Raw genomic sequence first — 27,375 nt, forward strand, 5'->3', positions numbered from 1 at the left:
CAACCCACCTGCGGTGGTGCCTGAGCCACTGATATTTGCATGGTGGCAAATCTTCCCTCCACTTGCCACACAGAGAGATGCCCATCATTCTTTTTGAGTACAGAAGAACAATCAGTGCTGAATGAGGTACTTGACTGAAACTCTTGTAATAAACCAAGTCATGCAGCAGGGACCTGGGCCTTGAGTCTGCATTGACCAGGTCTCCAGGACAAGGAACAACCACTGAATTTATAGGTGCTGTGCTCATTTTCTCTACAATCAGCCTCCAGAGCCATCTAACCCAACTCATACCAAAGTCAAAAGCAAAACAGAAGTGATTTCCATCACAGGACATTAAATCCTGCCTCTACAAAATGTAAAGATGAGAGAATAAGGAAAACAAAAAGAGGAACCCTGACAGTCCAGATCACAAAAAGAAGAGTCTTATGAGGCAACATCAAAGCACACAATAAAAATTTTCCCAATCCCTGATTTAGTAAAAAACTGTCAGTCCCTTCTACCCCAAGTCCTTATTCTGATATTGTCAATTTTAATGCAGGAGGCTCATGTTATTTTTCTGCCACTTGTGTAATATATATATATACAGCCTTCTTACATTTTACCCGCTTTACCTTGATTATAGAACATATTTTTTCCCTCCCTATTTCCACAATACTAACTTAACTGTGAAACAACAGAGAAACAGTTAAAATATTCATGCTGCAGTTATTTCCACGAGGAATTTTTTTAAAACCTTCCCACTTCTTGTCAAAATATGGATCTTACTTAGTCCTCTCTTTGAGAGACGCAAGAAATAACAATTTGCTTGAGCAGCAAATACTGCAGGCAACCAACCCACCTTTCCCTCCCCCAAACTTCAGAACCCCCAAACCTTTTCCCATGCAGAGTACTGGCACAAACTCAGCCACCAACTACACATTGCCAGAATGCATGATTTCATTACTAATGCTGGGACAGTCGTTATTTATCAGGTACAGGCAGCTGGGATGCTGCTGCAGCCCCATCACCCCAGCCTGGTTAAGCAGCACCCCCAGCTGAAGCCACGCCGCTGCAGAACTCACCACAGAGAGCATCCTGTGCAGGGAGCCGCGAGCTGCCGCTGCCTGCTGCTGGGTTTTGCGAGCCAGCGCTAAACTCTTAGCTCTGGCTTTACTCCTCCTGAAGGCGGGCATTGTGGCTCGTGAACACAAACTTCACTGAAGGAAAAGGGCCCTCGGAAGGAAGCCACGGGTGTTGTGATCCCCCACAAACACACCTTCCCTATGAGCTCAGCTGCACAAGTTTCTGTTTCGTGCCGATTACCCAAAATCAGAGACGCTGACAACATCGCAGTGCAAGGAGGCTAAGCAGTGTATGAGAGTACAGACAGACCTGCCATGCCTCCCTTTATTGCTACAAATGAAGGAAAAGGATGCTAAATGAGAAGATTTTTTTATAAATAGCTTGATGTGGTGAGTACAGGACAAAGTTCAGTTATGACAAAGGAAGATGAGTTTGATCTCCCCAGAAATATACCTGCCTCCCTGCCTGTGAAATTTACTGCATAAACAAAACATCAGGTGCTTTGAGAAAGTTAGCCAAATACCTAAAAATATCTAAAGGGTGGTGACTGCCCTGAAGGTCAGCATGATTTATCAATAACACTGATGCTCTGTCAAGGGTATATGCTGCTAAATGTTGTGGCATAAAAATGCTTTTACAATGATAAAATGAAAAACAAATAGGCAGCTCTCTGGATGATTTCTTTATATAATTATGCTTGTCCTTTGTTTGAACTTTTTAGCCATAATTACATCAATAAAAAGAAATTTAAAATGAGCTCAGCAATAAATTCAGGCTTGAAAGTAAGAGTTCTGATGTTGACATATTTACACAAAACCATTTGGGTCTACAGATAGATTACCCTAAGAACAATGCAGCTTTAAATAAAACATTATAGGACATGACAACACTGAACTGAAGAGATAAAAGAGTGACAAGCAATTCATTAATAGAAGGAGAACTACACCAGTGGCATAATAAAACACAGCAACTCCCATGTTGCTCCTATCACAGCACCCCTACAGTGCAATGAAGTTGAGCTATAAGGCTCCATTCAACACTGCCCTTGGCCTCACCTATTGCTCCCTAGCAAACCCTTCTCTTGAACCCAAATGATGCACCAAGCCTGATATCTATATCCTTGGTTATGAGTGCACTGCTTCTAAGGTTTCAAGGATGTTCACCTTCATACAAGCAAGGGAATAACACAGCTTTCTCATTTAATTACTGCAATTAAACTTACATCCATCTCTTTCCAAATCATTAGCACAACTTGACAGCTCAGCATTTGCCAAACTGTACAGCTCAGTGACTGAGAGGCTGCCTATCAGAGGAAAAATGATGCTGGAGTCCTGAAACAACATGCTGCTGATAAGACATGCAGAACACACCACGGCAGCAGGAACTTAGTGGATGGACTGTGCCCTTTCTTTCTCTTGGAGACATGTCAGGTTCACTGGGGGGGGAAAGACTGTAAATAGAAAATTGAGGTAATGGTCTTGAAGGAGCAAGAGAAGTTTTGTCTGCTCCGTAACATTTTGTTTTTCATTGGATGTACAGTCTGGTTTAAAAATCCAAATTTGTAGATTACTGTGCAGCATGTACAAGGCTACTGTTCTTATCCACCATTAGTGGTTGCCGCTGCAGTAGTCCACAGATCCTAGGGATCCACAAAGCAAGTCTGAAGATAAGAAACAAAATTAATTAAATAGTTTGTGGAAATCAAAAGTTTACCATCTTGCATAAGGCATTTTAAAAATAACACAGGCCAGGTCACCAGATCCAGGTGTATTAAGAGTATAACCATACTTTCTGCAGAGCTACTGTTTCTTTGTTTCCTATCTGCAATAGTCATGGCACTTTAAAGCTCTGTTTTTCTAACAGATACATGTAAAAACACAGCTCATCCACTGGGACTGAGAAAAAAAAAAAGGCTGCTAAATTTCAGGTCCAAGCAATATCGTCAATCTTGATGAAAAACAATGACAAGCCTTTTTAATTCCATATTAGGAAGTTATTCTTCCCCAGATTTGCTAATTAAGCCTGCATTATTAGCTAGCCATATGCCAGCTAAAATATGTTACCAATTAACAGCTTTTATTGAATGTGTATTCATTAGAAAAAAAGACAATTATGTTTCAGTAATCTTTCCATCTCCTATTGAGGGACTTGGACAAATCAAAAAGGGGAACAACATAAACTAAAGGAAAGCAAATGAATGAATGCTTTTCATTTAGCCTTTCCTTTTCTCTAGAAACACACAAGCAGCACTCAAGCACTTTTCAAAAACAAGTGAAATAATCTATGACTGTGAAATATTTTTAAGATCACTGGAAAAATGACATAGCCCTGTTGTTTGTTCCTGTGTACTTTGAAAAATGCGCATTCCCTTTATCGACATCTGTTTTTCATCTTTCCATTTCAGTGGCACCAGCCTTGATAGTTACCATAACAGTGACATCCTTCATAATACAGGCTTCCCTCTATTGTCCCGATACGTGTAGGTGTGCTTATCTGCATCCAGTTCATTTCCCATCCTGCTTTTGCCCTTAATGCATGAAGGTAAAAGGCTAATTTTGCTCCGTCCATGTACACTTCAAATGAAAGGAAACCTTGGCTTGTCTGCAGGACAATCCTGAGCACTTGTGGGCTAGTTTGTAACACCACTGGTGACACAGAAGCATAATTCATATATACAACATACATATGTAGACACACGCACATATATATATATATAAATATACATGTACTTACATACTCTTCACTAACAGGAGCTCTGCAATGTTAGTGGTCTCTAAGCATTATAAGCCCAGGATTAATACAGCTTGTCTCCAGACCTCTACACTGATCTAGAGGGAGTCTGTTTTTTACTTTTTATAACTGTGGGTGGATAATTTTTCTGCATATTTTCCTGTCATGCTTATTTTACTAATAACATGGTTTTTAAATGCCGTCAAAATGTATTTTCAAAGCATAATTGACCACAGTGAAGACTTGCTTTAATTCCACTGATAAAAAAAAATCAGTTAGCATTCCAAATGTGTAAAATGAGTTCTTGTTTTTAAGTCTAATTTCGAGCATCTTAAATATTGTTTGTAACATTCTCACTCAAAGTGTTTTCTGCTGAATGCAAAAAGTTTTCTCAAGTACTGAATTAGAAACTATAGCAACCACTGAGACATTATCTTTGCAATTGCATTCATGTTTCACAATGTAGTTTTGCAGTGTGCCACCTTTGGAGGCAGAGAAGGCAACTCGTATCTGTTCTTGTTAGTAGCCAGCTTTTGCATTCCAAATGTTAAACGACGCAGTAACCCCCCTGTAAAGACAAATATAGATTTGCTACACCAACCTCTCCCCTGGTTTTGGCAAGGCTTTGTTTAAGCACTACAGCAGAATTCCACTGTCTCAGAAGGAAATAATCACCATGTGAGAGGATGTCTATGTCTGCTCACAATATGTTAACAAGAAACAACAGGTAACAAAACATGAAAATCTGGTGGAACCTCCCCTAGCATCTGACTCAACTGACCCCTTACTTCTTTTTTTTCTTTTTTTTTCTTTTTTTTTAAGTTCTTCTGCCTCTTCCATTCTTTCACGTACCTTTTTGTTATCTTTTATTTTGCAGAATTTGCTGCAGGTAGCAGACATTTTTCAGTTTTGGAATTTCAGGTCTACCTTTGTCATTACATGTTCCTGACAGAGCAAAATAGGAATCAAATTGTCAATGAAGTTATGATGGTATCTGGGATGTGTATTTATCTGAAATCCTATACTGAAACTTTGTACAACTTTAAAGTGACTTTGTGTGCTATGGGTGACTGCTGGCCAGATCACATACCTTGGCATGCACTAAAATTGGGTTTAGATGCTTTTGCATTGCAAGGAAAAAACACATATATTACTGTCAGCGCTGTAACTGAACAGTATCTCAAAACTGAACAGATTTTTTTTAAAAAAACAAACAAACCACCAAATATTCTGCAGCTGGCAGAGAGGTAACCCAGTTCCCTAGGTCTGTCAGAAGTGTGATTAGATATCTCTGCCTTTCATTGCAAAATGAAACACTGCCGTCATATCCTGCACTGCAGGTGACCGGGGTTGCTTTTGGAGGCGCAGGGTGATGGGCTCCCAGGCAGCTTCCTGCCCTTCATCAGTGAAGTCACAGGCATCTCCAGAGACACTGCTAACCATATCCTGTTGCAACAATTCAGAGCTGCTGTCATGTGCTTCCCTTTTCATGTGCAGGTAAGCCTTATGGATTTTCCCAGATGACTACAAAGAAAAGCTGTGTTGTAAGTCATCTCCCACTGGCTTCCTTCATTTGCAAGCATCAACACAACACAATTTCTTTTCCTGATCAAAACCATCTGCATGTTTTACACTAAAAGCTGTCTCAGTACTTTTGAGAGGATGTTTCCTTCAGTTGGAGGAAAGATAACAAACACCCCTCCTCCCCTAAGCCCCAGGCCTCAATGTAATAGCACAAAACAAAGCACCACAAAGTCACATCTCTGCATGCAAGAACTGTATATCCTATGCAGACCCTTCAGTCTTCTTTTCTACCATTCTTGTGTCTCCCTACCAAGTAACTATGCAAGCAGGTCTCCAACTGCAGCCTGACGTGGTTACAGGTTCACATTTTCTATGCTTTTAAGCCTTGTGGTTTTGCAGCTCCTTCGCTGTGTTAGCAAAGACTCGCAACTCTTACATTTGAATTTTGGGCCATCCATAGGGGATGCAGAACTGCAGGATCGTTTCACACAACAAAGTAAAATCCAGGACTGGGCAGTAGCACTCACTGGTGGGTTTACAATAAAAGCCTTCTGTAATCTATAGTCTACCAGTTCTGGTGCCTTCTCTGAGCAATAGATTAATACACTGAAACCTAGATTAAGTAGCAAAATTCTTATGAACTTCTAAAGGGCTACAGTTTCACTGATGCACTTCTCAAAAGGCACAGGAATACAGTAGGAGTCCATCAGCAGCTTTACACTGCTGGAGCCACCAGCTCTTTTAGGGTCACCATAGGCTGGGCTATCTGCAAGGGAAGCACAATAATTAGTAGAACTCCCCACAGGCTTGTCATGCTTTTAGTGCAGAATGGTCCCCTCCAGGCACAAATGAATCAAGGAAACCACTGCTGAGAAACATGCTATTTTCCCATGTTAGCTCTGAGATTCCCTAAATGCATGTCACATCTGGAAGGAAATGACACTTGGATTGCAGAGGCTACACATGATTTTGAGAGTACCATGTTGTTAATCCCCCTCCTACAAAGTAAAAAAAAAAATATATATATGTTAATTGCAGACTACTCCCCAAGCTTTTGGATGTCATCAACTGCCAAAGAGAAGTTTTCATTAATAAAATAAAGGAAAAATCCTTAATGTCCTTTGGATGCTGAGTAAACCTTCAGGCAGGCAGCTCTCCTGCAATTAATGACATGCTGTGCAAGTGGAACTGCCCAGGCAATGCGAAACAGAGCTAATGAGAAGCCATCCTGACATTCAGCTGGAATTGCCTCCATGCAAGGAGTGGGTCTGGGGCTCTGTTGAGCTTCTGTTGGTCATTTCTGCTTGGTTTTCTTTAAATGGAGCTCAGCAACTGGTGTTTACTTGGTTGGTACTAACATTCCCTTTCCAAGATTTTTGATTTTTACAATCTGCTTAACAAAATTATTTCACATACACTGCTTATATGCGCAGTCAGACTGATTATCCCATACTCATCTCTGAGAGTGATGAGTGTCATCACCAGATCAAAATAAATAAATCAACGACAACACATATATTGTATATAACATATATGATCCATATAATAAATAAGATTACATTTACTGACAGTAGCAGTAAAAAGCAGTTGGGTGTGTTTTGAATAACAGTGCCCTGATCTACTTCAAAGCACATCTGCTACAGATCACAATGTACAATGTTTTCTAGGTGATAAATCATACGAATACATCATTCCTAGCACTCACTTGCATTCTTCTGGAAGATAAGATACCATTCTGTCACCAACATTGAACAATTGCATCAATTTTCTGTTGGGATTGGACTGAAAGTATGAGTAATGATTACTAACTACTTTCCATTCCTGCTGTTCTATGCCAACTGCCACAGTTGTCCCCTTCCTCTTCCCAAAAATCAAACCATGCTTTTCTTCTTTAACAACTGACCATTTGGACCAGGAATGAGATACATTTTTTCTCATCCAGGTTTGAACCTAGACCGCAATGTATATTGTACCTAATTTTTACCCCTAAATTATTCTGCATAAGAAGTTGATGGCTGTGGTCATACTACTAATGGAGGGCTTTTGAAATCAGCTTTAGAGATTTTGAAGACAAAATACTAATTTCTTCAACTTATGAAAACCACCCCTTCAGTAGTGGCTATGTTGTATATACAAGAGGCAAAAATCATAAAAGGCAGCCAACTCTTTACAATGCTCACTGATTTTTATTACAGAAATAGCTGAGTGAAATCAGCTAATAGAGCAATTTCCTTTTTGAAATCCCAACATATGTATTTTGCATCTGTTGAAAGCACTGTTTTGGGAAGCTACCTAAGGTAGCTGCATGATGTAGAACTTGGAAGATGGGTTTGCTTTCTGACCCAGCCTCTCTCTGCATTCACACCTCCTGGGCACCATCAGATATGCAAATGAACTGCTCAATTGCACATATCCTTTTGATTAGAAGGGCTACAAAAAAACCTGAACAGTTGCCCACATCAGGCATATGTGCACGTTGGCTCCTTGAACAGGAAAAGCGGCATTGCGTGCAGGAAGACCAAAAAACCAGATTTCTCACCATGGACCTAGACATGCCGACTTCATGGAAATGTACTTCTCACTGCACTGGGAAGTGAAAAAGTGACCACAATTGGCATCACAGTAAACAGAACACACAAGCTTCAAAAGCACTGGAAGGATGATTTGATATTACATAGGTAACTGAAGCATCCAAACACAAGATGTCTAAAACACACAAGGACAGGACATCTTTTTTCTACTTTCTTTTTGTCCGCTATATCTGTAAAAATGAGCATTTCAGGTAGGGCCATCATATTGACCTGGACCTCATTCCCATGAAAAGCTGAAAGCATTAGATGAAAATGCTCCCTCCTGCAGGAGATGCAGATTTGTGTTTGCCAAAGGTGTCATGAACTCTGCTGATCAAACTTGCCACAAATTCTCATTTCCTTATCAGATGAAGGAAGAGGGAATATGGTCATCAAACAGGAGGGAAAGATGAATCAGTTGAGATAATCTAAATAAGCTCAAGCTAGGGAAAGGTGTTCTAGGATTTTTAACCATAACTTCTGTTCATTGCATTAAGAATGGTATTCTCAAGGAAACAAAAATGGTTTTTGTCTCTGCAGTGTATAGAATTTTTTACTTCTTTTTATTACGAGGTGATGGGGATAGATTTGTCCTCATATATACACATTCGTGTATGATCAATAACCCTTGCTGAGAGTAAAGTGACTATTTCAAGAGGCAACAGCAAAGGCAATTTCCCCAAGTTTCTATATTCAACTTATTCCCAGGACCAATTTTGCTTCATTGTTTGAAAGAAATAAAGCAGCATGTCAAAGCCTTACAAAATGAAACCAGTTGGCCATTCTTTAAAAAGCCAATTCTTGTCACCATTCAAAGTTTCTCACACAGCAGCTTCCATTTCTGCACCTGCAATGTTAATTTTTGAAGATGCCACCATAAAACTACTCTGTATTCATTGACTGTTTCTATAATGATTAAAAGCCATCACATTAGCTATTTTTACTGCATTCCTTGAATTTCTTAAAGACCTCTAAGATACAGCTGAGGATATAATGGAGTTATGTGAAATATTTGCAGAGAGTATACCCTAAGGTTTTTCCTTATGATCTGTAAAATACTTAAAGTGAAAATACATCTTCCCCTTCTCACATGCATTTATATGAAGTTACTTCTTTATGTCTGTTAGAATTTAATAGGATTTCAGAAATGTGTCTCTCTGATGACACTCAAAAGATTCAGAGCAACCAAAAGTCAGATCACAGCAGGTCTCTTTCTAGAGACTTTAAAATAATAGGTAATTAGATGGTAAAATGCCCCCCTCTAGCTATGTTTCATAAAGGGTTATTTTTAATACACTGAAAATACAAAGTAAAGATAAGCAATTGGTAACAGACTACTAAACCTAATCTTAAAACAAACAGTGGGCCAGAGAAAACATTTCTAGCCAATATAGTGCAAACTATATTGCAATTAGAAATCACAAGCAGCTAAAGGAAAACTTGCAAATTTTGTTCATTCAGCTTCATGCTACTTTGATGTACAGAGAGCTTGATTCTTGGAAACTGCCAACATACCAGTATTTAAATGAGCACCAGGAGCACAGACAATTAGTTCTCAAAATGATTAAACACAGCTAAACTTAATTACACTGACAGGCATGCTCAATTCCCAGATTTTCTGAGGTCACATATTCTTCTGTCAACAGAACATTCACATAGTCCAGAACCAAGAGCAAGGACAACATGCTGTTGCCACATAAACAGTATTTTAACACACTTTGAAAGTGTACTGCAGCACAATGTGTTTGAAGTATAATATTTATCCCTGTTAAATAAAATTGAAGATAAGGTTAAAGGTATTAAAGAACAAACAGGGTATCCCAGAGAATACAGAACTGTCAGAACTAATGTGCATCTGGAATTGATGATTCTTGATATCCATGTATTTGTAATAATATTTTATAACTTAAGGAAGGGCTTCCATTTTCAGAATGAAAACTCTCTTGCCCTCTTAAATGCATTCATTTCTCAGTCTACAAAGAAAAAAAGTCCATGAATGACTGACTAAATGAAAGCATGTTTGAATATAGTACACACACAATGAAAGACTTATTTCTTTGAGATTACAAGGCACTTCTGAAATGCCTCACTGTACTTTCAGTTAAGATGATGCCTAACCTTAGTTTGGCATGAGATGAAGAAAATAGTGAAAAACAGACAAATGAAAATGCTCTGAACAAGAAACACAAAAGCCAAAAATGAGACATGCAACCATTAAATCCAAAGCTTTAAGACTGTTTTTTATTTACTTACATGTTAGGGGACAAAAATCAACCAAACTTCAAAGGAGCCTGCTCCCTCAGAGCCAAACAGTCACATCTACAGTTGCTGTCAAGTGGAAAACGAGCATCTCTAGCTGTGTCTCCCCTGAAATAATCCCAAACTGCCTGTTGTTCCAGGCTGTGCTCAGAACCCCTCAGCACCACCAGCCTCTCCTCCACAGAGCTGTGCTTACAGAGCTCCTCTCCCCCATACTTCTGCAGCATCGCCTACTTGCCTACTGCACTAATGGTGTCCACAGGCGTGGGAGGTCAAGTCAGCACATGCAGGAAACAGAAGGCAAAGGGAAAAAAAAATCCACAACCCCAAATCCAGATGCTATGCTTTTCAAGGCTGCACAATTTCCTCAAACTAGCTTTTATTAGCAATAGTTATTGTTCATCTGGTGAGCGGTCCCAAATCACAGCTGTAAAAACAGAAATCATTTTAATTCCTGTTATACATAATCACAAAAGCACATACAATATACACCATCTGAACTTAAGTGTTAGGTTTGGGTTTTCTTTACTTCTACATCTATTGGAGATATAAAAAGGGTCAGACAGAAAGCTCTGACGGTAATAGGCACCCTCCAACAGAAAGACAGCAATCAATTACAAGCCATTTGCAGAAATTGTAGAGCTGTCACAGACTCGTTTACAGCTGCAATCCAAGTCAGACTGCCTCTGATTGCCAGGCTGTTTTCCACCCTTGTACCTACAAAACCAGGACAGCCTCAGATAATTTTTAAAATGACACTAGCAGACCTGCATGTCAGCTCAAGAAGTGAACTGCAATACAGAATGGGCAATTACTTCAGCAAATCATGCAAAAGCCTTAATAACTGCTGAATTTGACAAATTTGAGGCTGAAGGGAGGGCAGGGAGCAGACCTGTCCATTTTCCCCTCTTTTTCTGAGCTTTAATTGCAGCATGTAATTTAGAGCATTGGAGCAAATTTAGTGCATTAAAAGCAACAACTAATGTACATAACTGTTCTCTGTGTATTTAAGTCCTTGGAACTCTCCCTAATTTCCTGACACCTGGTATACTTGACACAGGCAATCAGGACTGGCTTTGTTGTTCTGCTAAAGCAAAGCCGATGCCCCAGAATCTCCTCCCCTCCAGCAGGACAGAAGGTCAGCATTTATGTCCACACAGTGCACAAGGGACACTGCATACTCCAGGTGAGCAGGGCACCCCAAGGTACTCAGGGGAGCCTGGCCTGGTGGAACAGCCATCAAAGCATCCTAAGCCTTGGGGTCACCTCTGCTGTGCTCCCACAAAGATCCCCCACCCCTAAGCCAGGCAGAAGTCCTAAAACAGCAGAGCAGAGAAATCCACAATACTCCTTTCAAAGGAACAATGTGTCCTAAGGGGAGAAAATCCAGTTTGTTCTTGTCTGGTTGCAAAGACTTTGGGGAAGCATAAGAAATCATTACACAGGATAGAGATCATCTCTGTGAGAATCCCCTTGTGCAGCAGGAAATGGGCTGAAGACCCACAATCACTGGGCTTCTCCTTATTCTCTAGGGAAATAAAATCACCTATACAGACTGAACTAGGTTGCAAAGTAATTAATAAAGTAAGATTAACAGCTTCTCTCGGTATGTATGGTTAGAGGCACAATGTATCTTCCCTATTCCAGTCTTCTGAGTTTTTACATTCTGTCTCATCTCTACCAATTTTTCATACAACCTAGCAGAAGACAGTAATATATTCCAGAACCATAAAAAATCTAACGTCATTCCTGTTATGCAAGAGTGCTAACACAAGCGTTATCACAAATTTGCTTGAAGATACAACCAACTCATCAACAGAATTTAAAAACACACTTCTGTTGTCAGAATGGCATGCCAGGTAAAATCACGGCCACCAACACAAAAACACTACCCACAGTTGCAGTTAAGAGGTTCAAAACAATGTGCACTTGAATTGGACACAGGTTGCAATTTGCCTGATTCAGAGCAAAATGGACCAAAAGCTGCTATTCAGAGACCAGTGCATTTGAAGGTGGGCACTAATTCTGGGCATTCCTGCCTCAGCCCCCAAAGTCCAGGCTGAGAGAAGGAAAACCATTAGTGCAGCCAAGTCAAACAGAAATTGCAGACACATAGAGGGTCTCCAAATTAGAGAGTGGCAATCACTGTCTCTCAAACACCACACCTCTCCAAGTCTGTAGCCCAGTTTAAAACTACTGACATTGTATTGCTATGGTCACTGCAGTATTAACAGCAAGCCCTGGAACTATCAGCAAAAAGAGAAGACAAAACAAACTGAATCAATTAGAAAGCTGTAGCAGCTTTACTGTTCTCTCCAGGAACTGGGTTCAAGCCACACAGAAAAATGAATCTGACAAGTCTCCACCTGCTTGCCATTTGCCCCCATCGCACTGCTCCTGCAGAGGCAGCAGCTGTGCTGAAGATGCTGACCTGTCAGGGTGACCTCAAGATACTAGAACACCCAGTACAGCTAATATGCATACAATTTTTTTCAAATTAATGCCATATGTTAAATTCCTTCCAACAAAATATGGAGCATTAATGCTACAACACTGCCTTTTGGTTCATAAGGACTGTTGTGTCAAGCATTTTCTTACCCTGAAGGGTGGATCAGTCCTCTCCCTGTGTGGCACTTGGTCCAGAGTGCCATCAGTACTGCTCCTTTTCAAACTGGATGTGACATCAGGCACATTACTGAAGTCTGCATTTGAAATAAAACACATAAATAAATTAGAGGGTTATAGGAAAGAAACAGGAAAAGTATTTGCTCTCACCTGGCAACATTTTCAATGTCTAGTACAATTACACCAGCAAGAGAGAATCACAGAATCAATTAGGCTGGAAAAAATCTCTGAGACCATTGAGTCCAACTTATGACCTAACACCAACATGTCAGCTAGACCAGGACACTAAGTACCATGCCCAAAAGAAATATAAAATTTGCAATCATCTCCACCCCCCAGAAAACAATGGGAGAGGTCAAAGCAAGAAGCAACTACGCCTTGAAACTCTGCTTTCCAAACAGCGGCTGGACACCAGAGACTGTCAGAAGCAATGTGCATATCTGATCTACCAAAATAAACCTAACGCTCTTGCTAACAGAAAGCTTTTGAAGGCAGCACTATCTATAATCAGCATACTCTGTGCTGAGACAATCAGTGAAGATTATTAAATGTACTCAGCGGTTCTCCTTGGATGAACACACCATTGTTCGACATGACTTAGTCCTGAATCCTTTTAAGATTTAAGAGGAAAAGAGAATTTTGCTGTGGAACAAACACCGTAATTCAGAATACAGACACAATCCCTTCTTTTCGCAAATAGTTTACCAATTTTCTCAAGTTTGGAATCCATCTACACAGTAACTGGCACAACACAAAAACCAGAGGCAGCACTGCCCTGCTCTAGTTACTGACAGACTGTAGCTTTCAGTAACATTTACATTTAAACTCAAGAGTTGTCCAGCAACACTGAGTGTTCATATAAAAATGATGTTCTTTCTCTTTATATTTCCTCAATTGGCTGCTGAAAATCTGCAGAGCTGTTCACATGGAAATTCTAATTAAAAACCCTAGAAATTAAGTGATTTTCGATCTGCAGCACTATCAATCCATGTAGCTAAAACTTATAAACCAACCACCAAATAAAAAAAACAAAGAAAAGAAGAAGGGAAAAGGAAAAAGGATTTTCAGCAACCTCAGATAGTAAAACAGCAATAAAATAAAGGGAGGTTAAAGTTTGTTGCTTTGTTTCCTAGCCTTTAAGACTCCAGAGTATAATTCACACAACATTACCACTTTTTCAAACTCTTTCTCAACATCTACAAATGCTGGAGATTTATTTTTGAGGGAAAGGTAAGATTCTTATTTAATCGCTGACACCAGCAACTGAAATAGTAATTAAAAAAAATACCACCCATCTTGCAATAAAATCATGACAGCTTACAATAAAGAAATTGTAAAAGACAACAGAATTTAGGTGCCTGGGTGTTGCTGTTGTCCTGTCCATGCAGAGCAGAACCAGCTCCTCTCAGAAAGAATTTACCAACATGAACTGAAGCACAGAGGAAAATGGGAATTTTAGGCCCAAAAGAGCACCTTGCAACCCACAAGGAGCCTGGCTGGTAAGACAAAACATGGCTGATAGACTCCAGAGGCAAGTCAGAGAAAGACATGCAAATAACTCAGCACAATGTCAACTTGGGTTTTTCTATATGTTATTAAAGAGCTCAGGTCAAGCTTAGCATGGAGGCTGACATTTTCCAACCACATGCCAAAGACTTGACCACTTTCTCATTTCCCTATCCTTGCAGAAACAAGTTCTCATCACTTTTCTCCCCTCAGGCTTTTTTACCTTCTCCTCTCAGAATCAGGTGTGGTTCCTGATATGTAAGAGCCTGTGTAACATGCAATACTCCAAGAATTATCACTTTTACAGAAAAAACACATTTTATACAACTCCACTCCAGCCATCCGTCATCTTTAAGACCTTAAGAAAGAGTCTGTCTTGTCTACTTATTTTATTATGCTTTTACCTCTCTCCCTCCAACAAGCCTGAATAATTTTCCCCTCTCCTCTGGACTTTTAAAGTAATTTTGAGACTCTCTTCTGTATATGAGTACACATGAATGCCTATTGACTTCCACCATTGTCACTCCTGGGCAAGCCAACCCCAGAAACCTAAATTGACTTTTAACAACATTTTCTTCACGGTAAGGTGACGCCAAGGATATTATTTCCTATTGTTTGCCAGCTGAGCTGTTTTTACTTGCCCTCTGGGTTTTAATGCCCTTCTCCCCTCCAGCATGTACCTGAGACACATTTGGCAAAGGCATAAAGGATCCAGAGTTTGATCTCAGGTAGCTAGCTAGTGAGAAAAAAACCTGTTTCCCTGATTTTACAAAGTGACCGTTAAACATATTTGTCCTTTATGAAGCAGTAAAACCAACTTACAAAAGCAATTACAAGAGAGCATAAATGTGGGAAGAGGAAAATAGGGTAAAATAATCAGCAAACAACAAAAGAAATCAGGATAATAACACCTAAAGTAGACAAATAGAATATTGTATTGCTTTTTCCAGATGACCCATCTTTTCCTGCCTTCACCCTCATTTTGTTTTACCTTTATATTCTACAGGACTGTGAGAGGTAGGTTTATATAGTCTTGCTCATTTCTATAGCATTTGCTTTTGGCAGAATGAGTTGCTGACTATGGAGAAGCAACAGTAGATGTTATTTTAAATAGCAAAACCTAAAAAAAGTTACACGGAAAGAATCCAAGGTAAAAAAGGACATCCTACTGCATCCTGCATTGTATGCAGAACTAACATGGGGAGGCAAGAAAGAAAGGAAGGAAGGATGTATGGGTTGTTGATCAGTTTAGCATCCACATCCTGTCTCCTCTTCCTTCTTTTGCTATGGAACGGGACTTCCTTTGGATCTGCTCCTACAGACTATTCCCAAAAAGCACAGATGCACCAATATCAGCTGCGTAGCTCAACCCACCCCCCAGTCCCCCACCTCAAAAAAAAAAAAAAAAAAAAAAAAAAAAAAGTAGTATTACCCTAGAGAATGGGTCATTACAAATGCAAAGCTTAAGGACATGAACAAAAAGCAAAAAGTTCAATACTGAAATTCTTTCTACTTCCAGTGATAAGTGGAAGGGGACTAGAAAAGTCAAACTCTACCAAATGTATTTTCTTTAAACATTCAAATTTGGATTTAGTTCTACAATAGAATTAATTTTATCAAAGATGTTCACAAATAGTAATGTGAAAGTGTTCTCTTACAGGCTGGGTAACCACTATTCTTTCAGTTAAAACTAGCAATAAAACTGTACAGAATATTCACAAAATTAAGGAAGATGCTATCACTGTGGAAATAAAAATTTGTTCCAGTATATAATATTCTGGTTCTTTGCTGGCCATGAGGATGGAAAAGTATGCAAGGAGCTATATGTTCCTAAAAATCATTGAAATTGAAGGTCAAACGAGCACTTCCAGGCTTTTTAAAATCATTATTTAAAAACAAAATAAAACAACACGAAACCCAAAACTCTGATGTTACTAGAATTATGTTTCTCTCTACTTTAAGAAAAAATTGAATATTTTATTGAAAACGTTGCTTGAGAGGCTTTCCAGCATAGTAAATGGTGAGTGTATCATGGCTAAATCTGCCTATACAGCTCCATTACAAGAGTACATTTGATTTATTCTACTGACATGGTGGTGACAAAAATGTCTAGAATAAAAATGGGACTGATAATAATGAGTTAAACAAAACATGGTTTAAATTGTTTAACATATTTTTTTCTCTGCTGCAGAACACCTCCCTGTCCTGTTTACACACATGCTCATGCTTGGTGAGTTGAAATGTTTACCTCTTCTAGCTGGGATACAGGAATCTCTGAAGCCGATTCTTTTTTCCAGTCTAGCAAACAGGAGTGTCTCCAGAAAAGAAAATACTGTCAGCATGGTGGGTTGACCCTAGCCAGACACCAGGTGTCCACCAAAGCAGCTCAATCACTCCCCTCCTCAGCAGTGCAGGGAAGAGAAATATTATGAAAGAGTCATGGGTTGAGATAAGCACAGGGAGAGATCATTCACCAACCACGATCACAGGCAAAATTGACTCAACTTGGAAAAATTAGTTTAAGTACTAATCAAATCAGAGTAAGATAATGAAAAATAAACCCAAATGTTAAAAACATCTCCCCATGCCTCTTTTCTTTCCAGATTTAACTTTGTTCCTGATTTTCTCTCCCTCCTTCCTCTGAGCAGCACAGGGCATAAGGGAATGGGGGACTGTGGTCAGTTCATCACACACTGTCTCTGTTGCTCTTTCCTCCTTACGGGGAGCACTCCTCACACTCTTCCCATGCTCCAGTGTTGAGTTATCCCATGAGAGACAGTCCTCCTTGAACTTCCCCAGCATGACTGCTTCCCATGGGCTGCAGTTCTTCATTAACTACTCCACCATGGGTGCCTCACACAGGGCACAGGCCTTCTGGAACAAACTGCTCCAGGTTGGATCCCCCACAGGGTCACAAATTTGGCCAGCAAGCCTGCTCCAGTGTGGGTTTCCCATGGGGCCAGAGCCTCCTTCCAGCATCCATCTGCTCTGCTGCGGATCTTCCACAGGCTGCAGGTGGATCTCTGCTCTCCTATGGATCTCCGTGGGCTGTGGTGGAACAGCTGCCTCACCATGGTCTGCACCAAGGGCTGCAAGTTCTGCTCCAGCACCCAGAGCACGTCCCAGCCCTTCCTTCTTCACTGACCTTGGTGTCTGCAGAGTTGTTTTTCTCAGATATTCTCACTCCTCTCTCCAGCTGCAAGCATGCAGGTTTTTTCCCCCTTCTTAAATATCCCAGAGGAGCTACCACCACTGCTGATGGGCTCAGCCTTGGCCGGTGGTGAGTCCATATTGGAGGCAGCTTGCACTGGGAGGCATCTAGAAGCTTCTCACAGAAGCCACCCCTGTAGACCCCTGCTACCAAAAACTTGCCACACAAACCCAATACAATCAGCTTGTTGCAAACAATAGTAGCAACAGCAGATGAAATACTAGGATTCCCAGAAAAGCACTGGGGGGAAAGAGTGCCTCTGTGTGAAAAGCTTAAACCACATCATATGAAATGCATACTAAACATTTTTCTTTGTTTCTACCAAAGAACCACCAAATATTAAGAACACACTCAGCACCTTTAGCTACCAACAGCATCACCGAAGAATGTCATTACTCCTGCAATGTTGTGTCTTCCTGGCAGGCAGGTAAGTGACTCAATCATTCAAGAGAAGTTATAATGTAACCACTAAAAACTGAGAGAAAACATACTTCTTAAGTCATGTCCCTCACTGCTCAACATTCAATTAAAAGCAGGCACAGAGCACACAGATGGGACAGTTGGTTGGAAAACAAACACATGCAGCATATCCAAGAGCTCTGTGTGCCTACGGGAATGTTTCTTCCTATGTTGATGCAGTGATACACGTAGAAGTGGTGAATGTGGAAGTTATTCATGTGTTTGTGAGCAGTGAGGTACAATGGAAACTCATCGTCTAGCAGATGTGTGAGACAATAATAATCTCTGCTGCAATCCCAGCCAAGAATCCAAAGGAAATCAACTGGAAAACATCAACATCAACCATCCGGCAATTCATTTACCATAAAGAAGCCATCAGCAAATGCAAATGTCACTTATCTCTCTTCTTCTGTTTAATTAACGAAGAAGCCTTAATTACTTTCAAGTCAGAGATGCTCTTACCCGTTTAGCTGCTCACTGAAAAGGCAAAATCATCATGAGGAGAGAGTAGGAACTGAGGATCCTGTTTCTTTATTCATAGTTCTCTTTTCATAATGCATCAGAACTTGTTCCATTTCAGACTGCTCTCACTGATTTTAAAAAATGCCAAATAACCATCACAAGCATGTCAAGTGTTATCAAATGTCAAGCACTGTGTAGGTGGCGTAACCACCTCTTTTTTCAAACTATGGCAAGAAGGAGTGTTTCCACCTGCCACTCCAAAGACAATGATAAATTGAAGAAAAATTCCTTCTTCATCTACATGAGAAGACAACACAGAAAAATTAAATGTACTCAGTCTCTCACTTGAAAACAAACTAAGACCACTGCAAGGCATCATTTTCAGATCTGTGAGGAGCAGCAGCCCTGTGCACTACTTGATAACTATCCTCAGCTGTACAAGAGAGAGGGCAAGAGATGAAGTTACACATTTTGTTGGAATCAGGTGAGGGAACTGCATCCAGGTGTGTCTCAGCTAAGATAAGATGCTTGATTAACAGTTAGCAGCTGTGAGTCTTTCCTGGTATCCCTGACTAAGAAAACATTCATATTACAAGTGCACGTGGGTTATGAGCCCCAGCAATTGCCCTACCCCAGTTTCTTGCTGACTCCAGCTCTGATGTCCATTAATAACTGCACTGCAACAAACTGATCATTTTCTTGCTTGTAGTTCTCTGCACTTGAAAGAGAAAGAAAACTCTCACTTCCTGTCCTCTCTGCTGCAGTTCTTAATCTGCAGTCGTTAGATTCTGTAGATGTACTGGCACTCAAGAAGTTATCATGGGCTTGGCCTAGTCTGTAAAAGACTGATATCCTGATCTCAGATCAGAGGAATTGACAGAATTTTTCAAACGTTGGTATTGTCCAGTGATTTCAGACAGATGATGCATAACAGCAATAAAGTGGGCATCAACTTACTTCTGAGAATAGTCATATGAATTTTAGCTTGAAAAAAAATAGGATCCACAGCTGTAAAGGATTGCAGGAGGTCCAAACTGTCCACTAGGAAAGAATGTATTCAATATTTTCACTAATTCTCAAATGTTCTAGAAACTGCCAATAAAAACACAACACAGCTGATCTTCAGCATGTAGGATATTCTCCCACTCCCTATTACAGAGACTTTCCATAATTGGCTGTATGGTTTATCTGGAAATGAGATATAACATTTGGGTGATGAAGTTAAGCCAGGTGTTTTGAAAGATGCATTTTTCATTGTTGTTCAAATTCTCCAGACTGATCAGTTAATTATGATAAGCTTATAGTTCTCATATTCTTCTAGCCAATGTTACTATCAAGAGAAAAGTAAACTTCCAAGAGAAGATAAAAAATATTTCCGAAATCCCTGGTGCAGATATTAAAAAGTCTGAGCCAACTCTCAGAAAGGAACAAAGCTTTGGTGGTCTTCATGTCTTCAGACTTACTGAAAAACAGGGAGTGGTAGGTGAACCATTCCAGCACTGCCTGGAGAAGAGAAATATCAGCATAATGAGCTCTAAAAATGCTCCCTCAGAGACCAGCACTCATAACTTCAGTTAAACAGTTCAGCCTGGCAGGTAGCATGTATGTGCTTATTTATTTTGGTTTTATACCACCAAATATATTTCAGGTTTTCAACAATGTATTTACTCTTTTGTAATCAAGTTGAAAAAATAGATCTGTAAGCATTTCCTTCTGTATCCTTTTCCTTTCTGAAAAACTTCAAGAAATAGCTTTCAAAAAGTAACAGTTGATCCAAAGGAATTTATTGAATAGCTTTCAAGAGACATTCTCACAATCTCTTTTAAAGAGGGCATCCAAGTTTCACCAGAGAGATGAAGGGTTCTGGGTTCACTAGTTCACCTATGAATAACTGGTATGTCTTACTTATGTGAGGATAAGTCTCTTCAGCTCTTTGACTCATGTTATTCCCTGGGATCAGCATGGAAGGGGCACACACCAGTTGGTATATATGACAGAGCCTACACAATCTCTACAGCCCTTTAGATTTTTCTGTAGGTTGCAAAAAACACAGTAACTATGGCCAGGAAGAAGGAACGCAATAGAAGATTCCATACAAGATTCTTAACTGTCCCACAATGGCCATTTGCACTGGAAAAATTGCCAGTAAAAGTGAGGAGGGTCTAGAAGATGAAGTTGTGGGAATACAGCCAGGTAAGTTTAGTGAAGTTGTGATACAAGAGGGCACTGGAGATTCTGCTCCAGGGTTTCCTCATGAAGGTCTGGCTAAACATCAAGAGGTGTTTGGAGACATAGAATTCTTCAAGGCCTTCAAATAAAAGCAGGGTTTTTTTCTCTAAATAATCTTTGGCCAGTGAAAGATTATTAGAAATTTGGTGATAAGTCAGCTGAAGAAAAATTCAAAGACCATGACACAAGAATGATCCAGCTCGAGTAACAAGTGGAGATCTAATTTCCACCCAGGAAAAGTGGACTGGAAGGTCCTACTTTACCTAATTATTCATCTATTTCCTCTGCATATCATAGTAGCAAATAAATAAACAAATCAATTTATTGCATTCTTATGTCCTACTAGTACAAGCCTCAACATATAAAAAATGGCTGCTACACACTGAGCTTATTCATGAGGAGCTTTTATGGTCACATTTGATTTCTAGGCTGAAAACTGTCTCTAGGTAACTTTTGCATTAAGAAAACATATTTTTAAGAGAAGGTAGGTAGATTGCAGCCACAGAGGAGAATTGTCCATGGAAACACACCATATTCTCTACCACTTCAAAGTGAAAGCTGAAGCAATTTGGTTCACTTTTTATCTTCATTGAGGTTCTCAATAGATTTGGGCAAGAGACTGAGGTACCATGGACCCCAAGTGAAGATTCTTATTAATCTCCAATCAAGTGAGTGTTCATGTTAGCTCAATTCATTGAATCTATGTAAGTTTTTAACTATTACACAGTCCCAGTCCATTTTTTTCCCCACAGTTGGTACTCACAGTGTTCACTCCAATGCTGGAGTAAATCCAAATTTATTTGCAGGCAGTAATTTGGTTACTAACTGTGCAGTACTTTACAGCTGTCATGCTGCTTTAACTAACAGTTAAAAAGATAGTGAAACACTAAATTTATTATGAATTCAAAACCACCTTCCTCTTTTTGCCTAGGAAATTTTCAAGTTCTTCTGAAAGCTTTTGAACTAACTTCAGATAACAGCTAGCTCAAATTCTCATTGCTAAATTATCATGGCTTGAATCTACTAGTAAAAGTAACTTCAGTCTCTAGAAAACTGAACATGTTAGAAAAACACAAATAAAATCAACTGAATTTCATAAATCAGAAATTACAAAATCTCTGTAAGGGATTTTGGCTTTTATTACTTTTTAGTGGTCTGGATGTTTTGTAACCTATTTTGGGACTGGCTAGAAGGTATACTCTCAGGCTGGCTTCAAGGCTGCAACAACTGACTCCTTGGTGTAGCTGGACACTCATTCAGGAATCCTTTCCATATGTTAAAATCTGGAAAGAAAATTAGTATACAGCTGTCATAACATCAGATTTCCTAGACAGGATTCTTGAACACAGAATTACTAGAGGCCTGTCATTAACTAGACTAATTGTTCCCAAACAAGACATGCAATTACCGACCAGCCAAGAAGGTTTCCTTCATGGCCCCTCTCATCCATATGTTTTGGCTTCAGGGAGCAAACTATGAAACATCAGAAGGTGCTTTACATGCTTCCCAATGTACAATGCAACTAGGCTGCTTCTATTTGCATATGTGATACTGCCTAGACAAAGAGAAATTCCTACTTCTGGCTAGGATCTGACATGATCAAGCAGGACAAGCCTTTGTCCTTTGTTCTCACCCTTCAGTGAGGAAAGTGACACTTCTTTTTTTAACATTCCACATTTTCAAGTATAGAAAAAGGCAGTATGTTCATGCAAATATTCTTGTATCATACAGCTTTCTTAAGACATTTTGGGTGACATGCTGAACAGTGGCTTCATTCCAATCAGCCACCTACTTGTACAAGTTTGACTTTCTATAGGCTGCTTTATGCTCTCTTATATTTCTTTTTTTTTCTAAGTATCTACAGAAACATCCATTTTGATGCTGGAGCAGAGCCCTTTAGATTCCTTTGTCCATTAACAGCGCATGGGGAGGCAAAGTCTTTTGACTCATTAGTTCATTAAGTAGTCTATAGGAGATACAAATTAGCAACATAATAGGAAATAGCTGCCTGTACTTCTGTAGCAATGCCTGATTAGCCCCTGCATCTCAGCGGTGTGTTTCTATACGATTATTTAACATTCTAAACTTTCTCTGCCCAAGTATCTCCCAGTTGGGCAGCTGTTCAGCCTTTTCAGTCTGAAGTTTAACACTTCACACCAGCTTCTCAGACTGTTACCTAAATGCATTTGTTTCCTAAGTGCCTAACAAATGCCTTCTTCCATACAGTCTCATTGGAGGCCTGTTAGCCACAGCTAATGCATCACCCTTCTAATTCCAGTTAAACAGCTGGAGATGTGTGACTGCAGTATGGAGAGGAAGACACAGCAGAGCCCAGGCTGGGTCCTCTACACCACACTCTCTAAGTCAGCAAAGGCTGTAACTCACTGCTGCCAGTAGGTCTTCCAGGCTACAGCTGCTGGACATGCAAGGGTGCTGTCAGGGGTCCCTCTCCTTGTTTTTTGCTGCTCCTGCTGGATTGCTCACATTGGGAGGCTTTGGCTGCCCTCAGAGGTCACTTGCACTGAGGAGATCTGGAAAGCAAATTGAGCTAGCCCTGCCCAGGTTCCAAGTATACCACCTCAGCAGTACATTTTCTTCTCCATCTCAGATTTACAGGCACAAAAGTAATGAAAACAGGGAAAGAGGAGAGGAAAAGTTACTTAATAGTTCACAAGAGTTTGTGGCTAGCTTAGACATTTCATATCATTACTCAACCTACCTTACCTCTGTGAAACACAGAATATCTGCTGTTTGATGTGTTTTAAATCATGCCTACAGCAGTAGGCTATATGTGGATCTCTAACTTTATCATAATTAATAAACCTCCTTGCTATCCATATTGTCACTTTACAGAACTCAGTAGGAAGGGCAATATGATGATTTATGCCTACATATCACTGAGCCAGAAGGTGCAGCTATACAGGGTTTAATGAAGTTTACACCAGGAAAAAAAGCCCAACAATTTGGCCCACTGACTTCACAGGGATTAAATCATAGCAGCATTTAGCAAAGCAGAACAAAATGCTCTTTCAGTAGGAAAGCACAACGAAGAGCATTTTATAGCATAACCAATCTTTTAATTTGGTGCACACACATCTAGCAGAAAGCCAACAGGACAGTTTGTCATGTGCCAGCAAGAGTTCATTAAACCACCATTCTTGGGAAACACTTGTATTGCAAAACATGCAGTATCAACAAGCGCTCCAATGGATCCAGCTTCTAAAGAGAAAAATGCTTTCTCTGAATTGATCTCTACACTGCTACAGCCCCAGGTACTGTCACAGGTCAGACCTAGCCTTTCCTCAGAGATTCACATGATTGCACAATGAAGACACTTGTGCTCACAGCACACAAACAGCTGGAGCAGGAGCCAACCCACCACAGCTGTCCAAGACAACTGTCAACACACAGCCCGCCCCTCGCGCTCGCTCCGAAGAGCATGTCCTATCACATCTATGTGGTTTCCCACTGAATTGGGCAATAAGTAAGAAAAGGAAAGCCCAGGAGAGTCATCTATCTTCAGGCAGATAAGCAGTTATGCTGCACAGACAACTACATGTCTGTGTTACAGAGAGGCTTTCCTAGTACATTGCCTTACACCACGCAAAGCCTGGTATTAGATCCACCAGGCAAGAGGGAGCAATGTATGCAGATCTGCTCGAGCAACAGAGATCAGGGCCCATTATCTAACAGGACTGTGGGTATCCTTGGGACTTGAGAAGCTAAGAAGCAATAATCACCTCTTCTGAGCTCAAAGGAATTTCCTGTGAAAGAATAAAGAACAGATTTCTTCGATACCTCTCACACAAAGCACAAGGAAGGAGACATCCTACAGCACAATGAAGAGAATTTATATGTTAAAACAGCATCTAGACAAACAGGACCTGATTTGGGCAGAACTAAAAGTAAAAGTTATTTTAGAAATGCTTTTCAGTTAAGTTTTAGTTTTACTTTAGTGTACTAAATGTTTTCTGCAATACATTAAAGACATTTACCAAAACCTATAGGCAAATAGCAAGAAGCAGAGTGGTCTGAGCCAGTGGTCCAGGCACAGCCCCCAGCTGCCGGAGCTAGAGGCCACCTTAGTCTCAACATCCTCCTAACTTTATCTCTTCTCCTAAGAAGGACAGACAGGTCTTTCTGATATTCAGGGTGGGTTGGAGCTGAAAGAGGATGTACAGGGTGCTATGTGGAAAGGTGTGCACAGTGACATGCAGAGAGACAGCTGGCAGCAGAGCCAACCTGTATTCCTTTTCCTCTCTCACCTCGGTGGTATCTGACAAAGCTGAATGGAGCAAAGTTTTCTGGAGAAGAAGTGAGTTGTAATTACACTTTACAGAGGCATCTAGAACACCAAGCAAAGTGCGTGTAAAACAGGAAGTACCTTGGAATTGATTCCAAATAACTTGTTATTATTAAGGTAATTTTTAAAAAAATAATTTAGTCATATAAAAATTAAACTTGTGGCCAACTGATATGCTTTGCTTCTGTGGATGCTCACGAAGATTACAATCAGATGCTGCACATGTCTTGGAAAACAGAAGAGCCACTTTCCATGTGATGATTCCAACCACTGATCCTCCTCCTAAAGCACTGACACTTTGCAAAAATATCTCAATGTTTAGCAGAACAGGAGCTAAAATGTAACCGCTCCTCTCCAGCACACTGCCCAGCCATTTGTCAAAAAGCACAAAGCTTGACTCTCTCCCTCCCGGACTCCAGCCATGCCTTATACAGCACAAAATAGCTTCACCAGGAGTGACTCAAAACAGCATGTCCCAGACTACGCTGCTGCCCAGGCATCAGTGCAAGAGGAAGGAAAGCAGACAGCAAAACCCTTGCTCGAAAGTGCCTACAGCAGTGTTCTGTGTGCAGCTCAACTGAAAGAGAACTTTCTACCTCTGAGAGTAGCTCTCCTTGCAACCAGCTGGCACCTGCCTGCTCCCTGCTCCTCCTCCTCCTTACCTTGCTCTGGCCCTTGTCAGAACTTTGCACCCATCAGTTCAACTCCCTGACTGTGCGAGGGCTGGGGAGAAAGATTTCTCCTTGATTAGCTGCAGGGGCTGCAGCAAGAGCTGCTGCCAGCGCAGGGGTGGGAGGAGTGCTATGGGGCCAGAGGAAGAGGAGGAGGAGCAAGCCTCCTTCTTGTCAGCAGCACCCAAGACTTCTTCCCTGCTCCTGGGACTACGCTTCCAGAAAGATGGTCCAGACAAGAACTCAGACCCTGCACAGAAGGTAAGCAGCCTACCCCACAGGTGAGGAGTACAACACAGAGCATAAGAACAATATGTCCATTTATTCTTTACTTTTTAATTTTCTTCTTTCTTTTTTTCCTTTTTCTTTTTTTAAGTGGTTTCTTCCCCATTTAACTCTCTAACCCTCAGAGATGGAAGTTTTCATCATGGAAACTTGCTAAAGCATTTCCAACTTGCCATCCCCCACCTTTTTTTTTTCCCGCTTTTTAATCACACAGTTCTATTTACAAATTAGGGTTGATTTCAACACTGTCAGCTAACCAAAAACAACAGCTTTTTTTGGCAAAAACACACTTGCTGAGGAAAAAGAAAAATTGCCCAACTTTGACAGTAACTAACACTCTGCAATTGATCTTCACACCTACTAATGCTCCCACCTCCTGCCTCATACCATAGATATGGTATTTCTATAGATATACCATAAACCCACACATCATTGCCCTAAATATAGTTTTCAATTCTTGTGCCTTCTCTGTTGTTTATTCCTCAAATATCCATGCCATCTTAAAATGAAGCCTTTTTTTCCCCTCTTTTTTTTTTTTTCTCCACAGCTGTAAGAACTTCAGTCCAATTTCCTCATTTTTTAATTCTACATAAATATTTCTTTAATTTCCTTGGCATTGGAGCTTGGAGAAAATTTGATTGCTCCACATTTATGAGTGCATTTTTTTCAAGTATTTCATCTCATTTCTTTTCCAGGATAAGCTTATTACTCACCAAGCAGCTAAGCAGCAGGAACATAGTGGTGCCATGTGGGAGATCAAATGATACAACCACAGCAGGTCCAAAATACAGCTACAAGGGTATAACAACCTCTTGGAGAAAATGAATCATTCTCACCAAAAATTCCCTGGGAATAATTTTCAGGAGTGGCAGAATTAGTGGCTTTGGAGAAAGTCAATCACTTCCCTTCTGTACAGTAAAAGATGCCAAGGTTTGCCACAAGGTATAATTGAGTATCCTCAACACAGCAGAATGTGTAGGAAAAGGTATTCATCAGAGTTAGGACAAACAGTTACAAAACTGTGGACAAATGTGGACAAACTATTACTGTCCAAGTTAAATGAAGCCAGTGATTTTAAGTTCTGTTTTGCTTTTGCATGGTGGTCATCACCAACCACCAGGCAGGGCATTACTGTGTGACTTAGTGTCGAAAATTTCCATTTTCTAAGTGCTATGTTTATTTTAGCTCATTAACCCTCATAGATAGGGTTAATTTCTAAAAAACAGGGAGGCAACAGCAGAAGCATTGAGGGTTTTTAACTCCTGGCATGTACCTTCAGCCAAACTGAGCTTGACTTTTTAAAAAAGTCTCCTCTTCCAGCACTAACTGACTTTCGAAGGTGCTGCTTCAGAAGAACAGACTCAATATGGACAGGCAAATGTTAGAAATTACTTCTGATAACTGTGGCATTAAGAGTGACTCACTCAACTCAACCCAAGTAGACAGAACAGTATTAAACAGGACAACCAGGGGATCAGG

General features: G+C 40.3%; 1 protein-coding gene across 1 annotated transcript in view; it reads right to left on the minus strand.

Annotated features, from left to right (window-relative positions):
- TIAM2 (TIAM Rac1 associated GEF 2) overlaps positions 1-27,375 on the minus strand; it is a 139,917-nt gene that overhangs the window by 19,419 nt on the left and 93,123 nt on the right. Inside the window, exon 17 of the mRNA XM_083856087.1 lies at positions 12,744-12,847. Within this exon, the coding sequence (XP_083712213.1) occupies positions 12,744-12,847 (104 nt within the window). The remainder of the gene's footprint in view (positions 1-12,743; positions 12,848-27,375) is intronic.

This window comes from Zosterops lateralis (genome assembly GCF_965231275.1).
Source record: "Zosterops lateralis genome assembly, chromosome: 3".
Classification (NCBI taxonomy): Eukaryota; Metazoa; Chordata; class Aves; order Passeriformes; family Zosteropidae; genus Zosterops; species Zosterops lateralis.